General features: G+C 37.2%; 1 protein-coding gene across 2 annotated transcripts in view; it reads left to right on the top strand.

Annotated features, from left to right (window-relative positions):
- necab2 (N-terminal EF-hand calcium binding protein 2) overlaps positions 1-14543 on the top strand; it is a 103652-nt gene that overhangs the window by 52634 nt on the left and 36475 nt on the right. For both annotated transcript variants that reach the window (XM_028027883.1, XM_028027877.1), the window contains exons 6-8: positions 1916-2052; positions 2347-2471; positions 14094-14173. In XM_028027883.1, the coding sequence (XP_027883684.1) occupies positions 1916-2052; positions 2347-2471; positions 14094-14173 (342 nt within the window). The remainder of the gene's footprint in view (positions 1-1915; positions 2053-2346; positions 2472-14093; positions 14174-14543) is intronic.

The raw sequence follows: 14543 nt of genomic DNA, 5'->3' as shown, positions 1-14543 counted from the left end.
GACATAAGGTCATTGGAGTTCAAGCAAGAGCTCCAGTTTTATCTGAAGTGCTTCATGTGTTCCTGTTCTGAGTCTTGCTTAACACTGAAAACTATTCACTTTACATGGCTCTCAAAATGTGTGAGTCATTTATAATTTAATACTCATTAAATTAAAGAAATTCAGCCAGGCCTCTCAATATTAGACATTTATTAGACTGTTTATAGGTGCATTGATCCCCTTTAAGCTCTGCCTAAAAGGAATCTTAGACTTGTGTATGAAACGTTTTCTAAAATACTTTATTAATGTAGATGGTGGTTAATGTAAATGTTGTAATTCATATAGTTTCCTTCAACTATTTGTTGTCGATATTGATGGCAGTGGGCAGGAAGTTTCTCCTGTAGCAGTCTGTATTACAGCTGTTCTGAAGAAGCATTCGACTTAAGACACTCTGTTGTTGTAAAGCAGCTTCATGAAGAGGATGCTCAGGGTTATCCATAATTTTCTTAATTTTGTGTAAAATACATCTCCAGAGGTTCCACACTTGTCCCCAGAACAGAACCAGCCTTGTTTACCAAGTTTGTTGAGCCTTTTTAAAGTCCCTGGCTCTGATGCTGCTGCCTCAGCAGATGACAGCAGGAGAGATGAAACTCTCAACAACAGACTAAGAAAAGATGTGGAGCATCTTGCTGGCAGCACAGAAGAACTAAGGACCTTCCTTCAGTAGTAAACTCTCTAGCCCTTCTTCTAGACATCTTCACTGTTGCATCTCCAGTTCAGTCTGTTGTCCAGATGAACGCTGAGGTATTTATTCTACTGAATCTCCTCCACTTCTTCTCCCATGATGGAAATACTGCTTGGGTTTGGTCCAATCCGGCTTCCCTGAAATTGTAGATTTCTGGGGAAACAACAATTCTCAAGAAAAGAGGATTGTTCACACATGATGACAAAGCAGTCCACCAGCGGTTCCACCAGCTCTCTACTCAGATTCTTGCCTATCTGCGATGAACCAAACAACTGCGCAGTCATCAGAGTATTTCTGTAGATTATACTATAAGTCTGAGAAGTACAGAGGGGAAAGTAATGGTGAGAGTACAGTCCCCTGTGTTGCCAACCACTTGGTTAGACACATAGTCAAAGATCCAGATGCTTGTTGAATCCTCCACTTGTGTCTTTTGGAGTGTCTGACAAATCAAATTAGGCTGAATTGTGTTAAATGCAAAGAATATGATATTCTATGTTTTCTTGCGTTTTTATTTGTTACAGGTCACCTCAGAACAAGGAGCTTATATTCTGAGCAGAGAAAAATATGGTTTCTAAATTATTTTTTCATGGTTTGGACCAAAGAATATTTAAATCGGTGTTAAGTGTTAAAATGCCCCTGTCAAAGTCCAGCCCTAACTACCCTTCAGCACCTATGATGAGATTTAAATGCCGATAAATTCGGTTATCAATTCCTACCTGCCTTGGAGACATTTTATACTCGCTTTGTTACCTGATGATTTCAATACATTTCTCAGTTTCTTACATAGTGCGTACACACATGGCTGTGTTTTTCTAATAATAACTTACACCATCAGGGGGTTGCTCACAGTTTTTCTCACTTAACAATTGGCCATAATCTCTCGTATATCATGAGTCTGCTGGCTCAAACGGGGAAGAACAATAAATGGTAATGGAGCTTAATATAAAGTCTTCAGAAAAATAAAATTCAGTACATTGAAGTCGGAGGATTTTTACTTACTAAAACGTAGTGCCCTTAAATTCTCAACTGACAAGAGAAATAGAAGTGGTACAAAATGACTCGAGGAAATTCTGCACTTTCTCTGTAATCTCACCTAAAGGAGTTCAAACCACTGGATTCTTCTGAATGTTTCTTGATTACTTACTTTTAGCTTCAAAATTTACGCATCTAATCTTCTTCGTTTCTTCTCAGGTATATGAGAGGGGAACCAATGTGGAACAATTTGTGACTCGCTTCCTACTGAAGGAATCGGCCAATCAGATCCAGTCTCTCCTGAGCTCTGTGGAAAGTGCGGTGGATGCGATTGACGAGCAGCACGGCCAGTCTGGGTGAGCCAGTGAGGTTGTGACTGTCTGTTCTTCGTGTGTGTGTATCCATGGGTGTGTACACATGTCACAGCCTAATGTGTAAAACTCTGGTTGTCGGTGGTTTTAATGGAAACCTGGCCTTGTTTCAGGCTCATTTCTGCTTTGGTTAAAACATCTGTCGCTCTTCTCCACACAATTTTTATCAACCCACATTCCTCTTGTCTGTCTCTACTTCCTCAATCGGCTCAGATAGTTTAATTCGTCTTTATTCAGTTCCTGTTTTGAATTTTGTCTACCCTTGTCTCTATATTTCAGTCATCAACCTGCCAAAGTGAGCCCACGGATGCCGGAGAAGCGCTATCAGAACACTGTCCCTGATTATCCCCCCAACAACAGAGTGAGTGCCAGAGAGGCCGTCAGGACCATCAACACAGCTTCAGGTGATGAACACCAACAGCCCGACTTTTGTCCTGGACAGCCGCCGTCATCTGCTTGTGTGAGATTGCGTCACTCGGGATGGGCACAAATCAAACTCTTCCCTGCCGCTCAGCAGTTTTTATTCAACCATGCTCATCCATATATGATTTGGTCCTCAATTTTAAAATGCTTCAATCAGCTACCTGCACATATATGCGGGGGCTTCCTTTTAGTGGAAAAGGGCTGTGTAGGGAATTCTTTAAGAGGTGAAGGATGTGGGTTTATATAACGAGTTGGAAATAGAGAAGAAAGGTGCCTTAAAGGGCAAGCAGAGGGAAAACCTGGTGAGCTTGTCAAATGATCTTGTACAGCATAGGCAACATACACCCCACATTTAATGGTAATACTGGTAAAGAGGAAGGCTTGTATTAAATTAATCTGTTATTTCTGCTGCATATTTTTGACTGAAAAGAAAATTTATTTATATATTCCCTTTCACAGATAGAAAGTACTAATTCCTTCACAAAATCAAACCATTAAAATAAAATGGGGGGGGGGAAAAACCCTATCAAATACGAATTTGTAGAAAGAGTTGAAGAAAAAACATATTAGAAGAAGGATCTCTTCAGCTTCTTTTTAAATAAGTCAAGACTCAGGGTGACATAAAAACAGAATAAGGATTAGATTGCTTTAACATCTCTGCAATATAGGAACGATCGAAAAGTTAATTTACATATTAAAATAAATGTGTTAAATGCGCATTTAAACAGGAGTGATTTGAGCTCTTCTCAATGTTCAAGTTTTTCTCCAGAGATCAAGACAAATTCAAGTCGAGCAACCTCTAATCCTTTCTTGTTAGAAATTTAAATAAAAGCATGATGATCACTTACAATCCTACAAATTCCTGTAAAATAAATCTGACACACTTTAATAATCGTACTTTTTGTGATGATCAGAGTATTAAAGTCATTATAAGTCATTTATGCAGTTCTGTGTCATTGTGGTTTAATTTTTAGTTTTCCCACTTTTGGTTTCCAGACATACCTTTTGTTGTACAATTGTTGTTTTTTGAGCTCTGTGGAAGTTCAGCTGCTGTTAGTTCAGCTATAAATGAGCTTCGACTTGGTCAGATTTACACTGACAGCTGATAAGTGTGAGTATCTGAATGTCTCTATAATAATTTCTGGTCATTGATACTACTGGAGTGATTTAAGATGAGGAATTTGTCCTAGTCCACTTTATTAACGATAATTTCCTGAACACCTTATAATTAGCCCTATTTCATCAGTATCATATAGTTTTCATTGGGATTGGGATTGTTCAGCATTTGATTAACTTTAAGTTGAGTAGAGTCCCTAAAACTTGTACTTGTGAGAGAGTAGCTTTACTTTGAAATAGAATTTAGAAATGAGAAATTATTTAATTTATTATAATTTAGGAATAATAGGTCATGAGGCCAATGGGAAGGTGCAGGAATGGTGCAAGTGATGTGCACTCCTTTGTACCCAGTTTAATGCATCAACATTAAACCTAGTTTAATCCGTTTTTACTATTACTGGTGTATAACAATCCCTATTTAAAATAAACAAATGACGCTTAACCTGGTGACCCGCCAGGCTTATTCTACTCTGGAGGAAATCCTGGACTTATTTTAATGGATGGGGTATTTTTTTCAGTGTCTCTGCTTTATTAAGTCATTTTTCTTTCAGTGTGTGACTGACAGATCATGTTAATACATCTCTCTCCATCTGTATCTTCACACTCTGATTCTACACCAGCTTGTTGTTGACACCAGTGCATGTGCTCACCTTGACACTTTGTGCCCCTTCGAGCAAATTACTCGTTGGGGAAAATGACACTTCAAAGGTCATTGAGATATGGCAACCCTTTATCGCCAAACAAGCTTGACAGGAAACAAGTGGAAGAAAATAACATCCAGCTGATTAGTGGCTCACATGAGAAGGAACACCCTCAAATGTCGATGAGAGAGATTTTGATTTTTTTGCAACTGTCATGAAGGTGAAAAATGTTGTCTCAGGGTCAGAATGTTGTTTTGGTGAACTGTTTATAGATGCAAAGCCTAAGAAATAATTGATCAATGATCAAATGCAGCACAGTTTCCTGTTGTACTTATGGATTGTTAATCCGAGTGTACTGTAGTTTTTCTCTTCAGAAATGGAAATGCAGATGAATCAGGTCTGTGACAAAGTCTACCATTGCAGAATATTTTACCTCTAAATATATCCAGATGCTATTCTCCCAGCTTTGGGTCATTACCTTGATGTGCCATGGAGCTCCAAACACTAAGCTTCATTTCTTTTGGCTGAGTCAGAGCAAACAGTAAAAATGAGCACCCTGTTTTTTTAGAGCTAAAGTTTAAAGCTCGGATTTAATGAGTTCTATTAAATCTTTTGTAACTCTTTTCCCACTGTGATCATTGTGTCAGCAGTTTCCTTTCTTCCTTCCTTCCTTTTTTTTCTTCCCTTTTCCTTCCTTCCTACTTTCCTTCCTCGTGAAAAAGGGAATTGGCTTTGAAATTGAAAGTTTGCATACATTTGGTGCTGCTCCAATTTTGATATTAGTTGTTAATAAACCAGCTGAACAGGATTAATTTCTTTCTTCTTTGTCTTTCCTCCCTCCTGGTTGAGGCATTAACTGGGAGCAGCTACTAAAGTGTATTGTTAAGTCAACCAAACCAAAGTAAGGTGTAAATTTGTGTCGCATCCTCTGGTTGTGAAGTCATCAGTTTTATATCTGGACTTTGACTGGGCCATTTTTTAAAACCCCTCCAATGGATTTGAATTTGTAAGTATCGAGTCCGATGCTGTTGTGGGGGGGAGTGGTGCGCTGCAGTACTCCGATGTTGTTGTTGTTTTATCACTCATTCTGCTGCAAGTTGGCGGCTCAATTTTGACGCGCAAGACGTAACCGGTAAAATCCGGTTTAGGATTTTCAAAATAAAAGATCCGGAAGTAGTTCATTATTTCTTGCGTGGCCCGGTACCAATTCTTTTGGTACCGGTACCAGGTGGTTGGGGACCACTGCTCTAGATGATGACCTTCCCTAAATAGTCAAATATGGAGGTCAGGATATGATCTGTACAGTTAATTGTAAATAATAAAATTAGAAGCTGATATCAGGTAGTCTTTGCAGTTTGTCTGTTTCTGTGATTGAGCTTAATTAATAATTAAACTTCATTTTAAGAAAAGTCACTCTGTTTTGTTTATAAGTCCCTCCTTATAGAAATATTGCTCTCTCCAGTTTAAAACATATAATCAGACATCTTAAAACAATCTGAGTCAGAGATGATAAACAACCCTCGACAGTGACAAACTAATGGTTATTGCATCTCTTCGAATATCATAGTCTTACAAATGCGGTAAAAAGAAAGCACAGCTAATCAAATATATTTATGTAGAAGGCATAAAAACAAACCAAGCGGCTGTCAAACCAATTTATTCAATAAAATATATTTATTTATTTTGTGTCCCTAAGATTCTCCTGATGAAAAAGCTTTTTCAATAACAGAAGAGAATCGCAGATAATGAAGAGAGGCTGAACTAAAAGCAAACACCTTCAACATGTTTGCCTTTCTTCAACTCAGCTTTTCTTTAATGGAAAGTAGAAACTCAAATCTGTATTTAAATGTCGTATAAAATCCTCAACTATCATCTGACTGAAGGGCAAATTCAAGAGTTTCTGAAGCATTTTCAAAAACACTTTGACACTGAAGTGGGGCTTTTGTGTCAGAAATCTGTTTTCTCATTAAATTAGAAGCACCATGTGCTGATCATAAATTTGCATCAAACACGCCTAATGAGGGTGTTATGAATTTTCCCTAATGATGACGATCTAAATAATTTTTTTATTCCTGCTTTCTGGCATCAAGGCTGTAGAAAATACATTTTTGCCAGATGCACAAGTTTAATTTTAACATAATGTGGGTATGTTTTCCCTGTTTCTTGAGTATCATTGGTACATAAAATAAATACATTTTAAACTCTCAGGTCAAACTTTGTGTTTCTGGAGATTAAACTCTCATCTGTCAGGGGAACTTGCTCTAACAAAGGCAGAAACCTGAAAATAAATCTAATTTTTGCACTGTCATTTAGATACCACAGATTTTATAAAAACTGTACAATTACCAAGATAGTCAGTTTCCTATGTCTGCACATAGGAAAGAGGTTTCTCGAACTTTAACAGTTATGGCACAAAACCTTTTTCAGAATCAAAATCAGAATCGGCTTTATGAGCCAAGATGGTGTACACAACAAACAATTTGACTTTGGTTTCGGTAATGCTGGCCTGAAGGTAAAAGTTTGAACCAAACATCACAGTCATGGACAATACAAGATGTAGATAGTACTTCTTGAGTAGCCATAGGAATTAGTCTCTGCTGGATCTCTTCCAAACAGTGTGGATGAGTGAGAACCATCTCAGGTCCCGAGAAATGCTGGTTCTTAGCACCTGGGAGTGATCCACAGTACACAAAGTCTGGTTGAAGATGGAAAATAGAGCCAGATTGGGATGCATTTTCTGAAAGTCCACCATTATTTCTGCAGTCTTGAGTGGGTTAAGCTCCAGGTGGCTCCGACCACACTGATGCACCAGCCGATCCGCCTCCCGTCTGTATGTAGAGACACTGTCCTGGATCAGACCAGCAGTCGTCTCATCTGCAAAATTCAGGAGTTTCACAGACGGGTCTGCTGTGGTGCAGTCATTTGTGTAGAGCGCATATGACAATACAGAGTATATTCCACCTGTAATGTGACATATATTATACATTGTAACTGAAAACAAAAAAAAATATTAGCTGGAGGATAAAAAAAACAAAAGGTAAAGCTTCAAAGTCCATTTACTCAAGTGAGCCTACTCTTTTCATATGTAGCACGTTGATAATTTGTTTTCGTTCATCTACTTCCAGCGTTCAGTCTTCTTGGGGGTAGACGTAGCATAATTTATGCTTTATTCCCTACCATTTTAAAAAATGAACAAGTGAATTCAGTAATCAATAATTCTAGAAAATATTTGACAGAAGTGACACCACCCCAAATATGATTCAAAAGAGAACATGGAGCTGCTCTGCTGTTAAGTGCCGGTTGTGTTTCACATGTGACTTCAAAGGAAACCAATCAAGTTGGGGAATTACATAAACATGGCTTGTTAAAGAATTTTCTACAGCTTTATTAAACCTAACTTCAATTTAGCCACAGTTCCAAGGGGCACAAAGCAAAGCCTTTCCCACAGTAAAAAGTGTTTAAAGTAGCATGATATTATCATAATATGATGTTTCCCCAACATAGCCCTCGCAGATTACAGTATGCAAAAGAAACTTATCCTTCAGCAGACAACTTTTGTTAATGTGATGGTACATATTCACATTGTGAAAGTCCTCTTCCTACTAAAATTAAAGTGGGATAATGTAGTACATTGCAGGATTATTAGTTCTTATACTGTGGACTCATCCAAAAACAGCTGTGGACCCTTGTGTTCTGATGGATTTGGAGAACATTTTCAGGACTGAACTTGTCTGCTGTCTTGAAATGCTGTTAGGGTGAGGTACAAAGCTCGGACTGAAGAAACAATGAAGAAACAATCAAAGACTTTAAAACAGACTTTGCAACTTCTCAGGTGCCTTTTTAATAGATAATAAAGTCAAGCTAATTGGAAGCAAAATAAAAGACATAAGTGGTGGTATAAACTTGTGCATGGTTGTGTATTTAATGTACCAATATAAGACTTACTACTGGGCTCTTGGTCATGCTGCAGTTGTTATTTATGCAAATAGAATTACAGCGAGGCTCTATGTTTTTACTCCAACATTTCCCACTTTTGTTGCAAACAAATACTTTCTCCACAGGCATATATTCACGTGCATTTCAAACATGTGGGCATCTGTGATTCACACATCCAGCACACTTTTCAGTCACAGGAAATTAATTTTAAATTTTCTGCATGATAAACGCCAGTCGGATAGAATATGAACAAATTATGCTTTAAATTGAAGGGATTCCAGCCTTATATTCAGGCACTGTTACATCTCTGAGTAGCAATAAATCCTAATTTCATCACAAGTTAACACATTACCTGCTTTTCACCAGCAGAACAGCTGGACAACATCAGCAACATTTGAAAGCTGAAGAGCTGCTTGATTGTAGCTCTTTTCTGTCGAAGCTCCAGCAATAAATTCAGGCTATTGCTCTCCTTTCATATTCTGATGAAGAGATTTAATGTCACTGAAACATGTTGCTAAGGGCTTCTGCTGTGAAACATAATTTGTAAAATCGAGGTCATAAATACTTCTAATATTAATAAATAATTTCCAAAATGGAATTTTTAGTCATTCCATTTCCTGGTTTTAGAGATCATATTTAAAGTATTCAGACTGAAAAACAAAACGTGATCTTGGCTTTTTGTTCTCTTTCAGCCCAACCTTCAGCTGTCCTTTTATAATGCTGTTTTTATCCCCAACTCTTCTGAACAGACAGGTTTGGGTTTGTCAGGGAAGGTTGACTAATTGCTCTCAAATCCCGCCTCCCCATATATACTACTTCTATACTGCAGTGCACAAAAATGAAGCTGCCTTGAAGGGTTCTTTTATTATCTCTTTTCAAGCTGCAGTGGCACATATAGTGCACATTTTCTATTTTATTTTTTCCTTTCTTTTTCAGTCGTTTGTGAAGCATCCACTCTTCAGTTAAGAGATATGGGGGGAAAAGCAGCGGGTAAGAGAGAAGAAAAACAGAACAAAGAAATGAGAATTATGTAAGAATATGCAAGATAAGAATATCCACTTTCAAGCTGAGGAGCTGTATTGTGTGCTATACCTCAAAGCATCCTCATTCTGAGTGAAGCATTCACTGAAGTTAAAAGTTTTACCTGTGAATGTCTTGAGGTTTCTTTTTGAGCTGGAGCTGTTAATGCACTCGGGTTTGCATGTTTATAAAGAAACAATGTTTCCTTTTACAGCACCTTGCAAAAATTACTCACAGTCCTTAAAGGTTACAGGTTTTGTCACTTTACAGCCACACTAGCCATAGCGAATCATTCTTTAATCCGTCGAGAAAATGGAGTGAAGGTTCGGCACTGTTGCAAACCTACCAAGACATTATTTAACTAAACCTACATGCTGGGCAGGAGAAGATGATAAATCTGGAGGAGCTGTAGAGATCGAGGGTCCAGGTGGGAGTTAATTTCACATTTACATGTGCGCTCCACAAATAGCCCTTTATGTTAAGAAAAAGAAAGCTATACCATTTAAAGTTTGCAACAAACAAGACAACAAACATGTTGATCATGGTCAGATGAGGCCGAAGTGGAACTATTTAACCACCATGCAAAATACCATTAGTAGATGAAAAATAAAGCTGTGTAGCATCGTGGTAGCAGCAGTATATTAGGTATGATTTTCTTCTACTGGGCCTTAGAAAGCTGATTAGAGTTGACAGGAAGATGAATGCAGCTACATTTAAGTTGATTCTGGAGGGATTCTTAGTTTTAGACTAAAAAAGGTAGGACTGTCTGTAACAGGACATAAAACTTGATTCGCACTAAGGCCATCTGTTCAGTGCTTGAATACAAGAGAGGATACTCAGCATCCAAAAACCTTCAATGAAACATAGCACAAACAAAATCTGGAAGTTAAGTGCTGCAGAATAAAATTAATAGAACCACTTTTATGTGAAGGACTGAGCACTTGTGGCATAAAGCACAGGAAGGTGTCTTTAAAGTCTTGTCTAGCATACAATTTAATAAAATCAGCAACAAAAACGGTTTTTTATGCTAAACTATCTGCAGGTTCTTTCTGCAGCCAGCAGGAGCCTCAGAGCAAGTACAGATATTGGCTTACAAGGATAGCTAGAAAGTCAGAGAGGATCAAAAGAACAACTTGAATATTTTCTAGAAATCCTACCTCTTTCTGTGACTACATCACATGTGAATTTATCAGTCATGGGTCTGACTTTACTTCCAGTTACAAGTTGGGTATTTCTTTTTAAAATACCCAAGATTAAGAAAATTGTCTTGTGTGGACATGTTTTCATTGAAGTTTGAGACTTTTCTCTAAAATGGAACAGCATCTGAAATGAGAGCCGATTTTCTATGAATTTTGCTGTATTTAAATAAAGGTTTTGTGCACAGAAAATAATAGAAAATCATATGTAAATTAACTATCAGAAAAGGAAAACTCAAATGTTATTTTAAGGCGTAGCCATTATGCTAATTACTACATATTTTTTGGAAGGTTTATCTTTGGAAAAAGTGATCAATTTACAGTAATTTATTTAAAATAACTATAATCTGCATAAGACCTGAAACAACAGTTCTTCTTAGTTGATGCCAGTGGAGATGGAAAGGTGCTTTTGTAAAAGATGAGCAACTGAACTTTTTTTTTTTTAAGCAAAGCAACAGACTGACTAACCAACATATGAGCTTATAAGAATACTACGCCTAAAGTTAAATTAGGAAAATGTTTAATAACTCAAAGTTGGTTTAATTGAAGAGAAAATCAATAAATACTCCTGTGCCTTTTAAGGAGCTTTTGAATGTGAAAGCTGTGATTCCTCTTATACTTCTTTAAATGACCCAGCCACTTATTCCTCTAACTCTGAAAAATGACCACTGGGTTTTTATCTGCAGCTGTCTGTCGTGTAACAGACGGTGGTTCAGCTGATGGGTGTGTTCCTTCTGCATGCGTGTGTTTAGGATGTCAGGAGGAAGCTCCTAATTGACTGGCTGTTAAAGCTTTTAATGAAGAGTGGGCAGCCCAAGCTCCAATTTGCTGTACAATGACCATCAGGGAATGAAAACAGGCTGACGGTTGAGCAAGTAGGAAAAGTAAAATTAGTCTTTGAGAGGAGAGGGAAGTAGCACAAGCTAGTTGGAGAGGTGGTGTTCTGAAATTGGGGCAAAAAGAAAATAAAATTATGTTTTCGTAATTTCTTCAAAAACCGAACATGAAACACCTCTGGCTGAAATCAAAACTCTTCTACATGCTAGAATGATTATGAAATGGCCTGGCTCTCATAAAAGACAGTTTTTGAGTCTTATTAATATTTAAAATATTACATTAATTATCTAACATAATAACCCTGACTTATCACCGCAGACTTAGAAAATAATTCCAAAAGAAAGTAAATGTAGTGCAAGGAACAGCCAGTCACGGCCAAAGGTTTGACTCTACTGTGCTGTGAAATACACAAATAGTCACCAGACTGTGCTGGATTTTCCATTCATTGTTCAGTGTTTTTGAGCAGAATTACCAGTAATTCAAGTCCTTTGGATTAGAAGCAACCCCATCCTGATTCAACAAATTGAACCAGGATGCTCCAGCAGTGCTTCCATGAAGCTTGTGCTTTCCCCAGAAAAGAAATCTGTATTTTATAGATGTCTCAGATGATCCAACTCAGGATTTAACTGATAAGATAAGTTCACAGCAGTATTTTACAGCATTTCAAACTGAGTCAGTTTGAAATTACTTGTGAATTTAGACTTTTGAACTGATATTCAAACGTCAGACCAGTGTTCAATCTGCACTGGTGACCAGAAACATGAAATAGCTCCCTCCTCAAGAAGAACAATTCCAGTGAATTGCTGACCAGTTTAGTATCTTCTTCACTGCAACCACTAACTCTACTCATCATTTTAGGTACAAAAATATTCGGTGCACTTTTCTGCATTACAGGACATTTTAATGTAAACTTGGTTGCAGGTTGCTAAATAATTCATAAAGTTTATTTGTAAGGCACATTTCAATAACAATGCAATTAAAGTGCTTTACATCACAACAAACATAATAAGACAAAGTTCTGTTGATGTAAAATTTGCTTTCTTTAGCTAAAGCCATATTTCACGGAGATTCTGCTGCAAGAAGGATCTTTTTGTTCGATCACTTAAGGTAAAGGTACAAACGATTCCACAGCATTAGACGCATCTCACGGACACATTGAAGATACTAAGATGTTGTTAGAGAAACTGAGATAACAGTGACAGAAAAACAGTTTTCTTCTCCAAGACCATAAACTGGTCAGCAAGGCTGTCAAGAGTACCGACACATTTAACCTGATATTGTAACCATTGTGATGTTTCAACTTTTCTTATATTTTAACAAAATATAAGGATTTTCATAATGTCCTATAATATTTTCTCCTGGTCTCCTTGGATCAGAAAAGGCTATAAGAACTCAGTTAGTCATCAAAAGGTTGCGTAAAAATCGATCCCTGTTAATCTGCTCTTTTTGCTGCCAGTTATTCAGACTGACAAGATAATAAAGATCATTAACAAAAATGATGAAATGATAGCAGAGTGTTAAATATCAATTGAAAGACAACTAATTAGGATGATCCTCTTGTAATTCAAAATCTTAAAAACCACGGTGGAATAAGAGCCAATTAAAAAATTCACCTCATAGGACCCATTGTCGAATCAGCCAAGTTTCTCCAAATATAGTTGGATAATTGGCCTTTTATCTCCCTTTTCTGAATTTTGACACACACTCGATATCTTTCTTCCTCCCATCTCTTTTTATTTCTTCAGATCTTAGGACGGTGCTTCAGCTGTGCATGGTCTGCAGTACAACATTAATCATTTCCCAGTTGATAGGGTGTGATGTGATTGCGATATCACTCAACGTATCCCTAGGCATTTAGCCATTGGTTGCTAAATTGATTCTTTCTGCCCTCTTTAGTGTCTAAACAACTTGCAGTGTCTTGTGTGTCACTATGTCGTCTTTTTACGGCTTTCCAGCATCTACTGTTAGCCATAATGCTAACAAACAAATAATTTAAGTATTTGAGACTGCATAAATATTAGCTCTTTGTAGGTCATAATATTGAAGTAAGTAGGGAATCAAGACACCACTGTTATAATTCACTTTGCCTTTTCACATGATACAAGTCCAACGTCAAAATATCGGGCCCTGTGGTACAGAAAGCTATAGCAGAATCAAAGGAGTAGCATTTGTAGCTTTCACCTGAGTAGCATTTGTAGCATTCACCTGAGCAATGCTGTATGTTGGCTGAGTTTGTTGGCTTCACTCTGTTTCATCACTCAGTTCTTTAAATGCAAACAATATTGTTTTACACCATCCCAAACATCAAAATATTCTCCATAACATATTTGGTTAGGGGTTTGTGAATACAGTACCTACAGAAGTGGGTTAGGCCGGTTAAGATGACTTAAACCAACCTTTTTGTGTCTGGACCTTTGAGTTGATCATGAGTCGTAACAAAAGGATGATCTGAAGGAAGGTATTCTTGTTTCATAACTACGCGGTTATATCTTGTATTATCATCACACCATAGAAAAACAACCGTTGAAATAGCTGGTCAGAACATAAAATGAGTTTATTTAAACTTCTGACCTCAACTGTATCACTATTCCTAGCACCTTCACTGTATCATTTAAATCGTTTATCTTGTAGGATGTTATGGCTAAAAGAGTATAAATTAACATATTGATGGATTAGATGTTTATTCACTGGAGGAGAGGACATTAATATTGCAGCAGCAAGTGACTGCATTTATTTGAATTAATCTAACCCAGCAACATTAGATCTGATCACAAACTGGAACCATGTTTTGTGAGTTAATGTGTTTTGTATTCCAGTGGATTTTGATGGGTTTTCTTGTATCTTGTGTTTGTTGTAGGAGCTGTAGAGGTGAGAAAAGAAGGTCTGGAGGCTCAGATCAATCGCCTGGCAGAACTGATTGGACGTCTCGAGAATAAGGTAACAAATACAACTATTATAAATTGGTTTGTCTTCTAGATTGATAGCAACGATTTATATTGATGCTCCGGATGAATTTGCAGAACCCTCCACTCCTAAATTGATAAAGCATTATTTATTTTAAAATATATTTGTAAACTTAAAGCTTGAACTTTGTGCTCAGATTAATCACACAGATCAAACTAAAGTCTTTTGGATTTGCAGTCATGGCTGTTATGTTCTGCTGATCTTGGTGAAGCACCAGATGTACTAATGTATGTATTAAGAGCTATGAATTATTTTATGGGGTTTCAAGACTCACCAAATCTACCAAATGTATGTGAAGTCATGTAGATATTTCAAGTGTTGATTCGTCTTTGTTTAATTTGTG

This window comes from Xiphophorus couchianus, chromosome 2, assembly GCF_001444195.1.
Source record: "Xiphophorus couchianus chromosome 2, X_couchianus-1.0, whole genome shotgun sequence".
NCBI lineage: Eukaryota > Metazoa > Chordata > Actinopteri > Cyprinodontiformes > Poeciliidae > Xiphophorus > Xiphophorus couchianus.
This window is presented reverse-complemented; position numbering and strand designations above follow the sequence as displayed.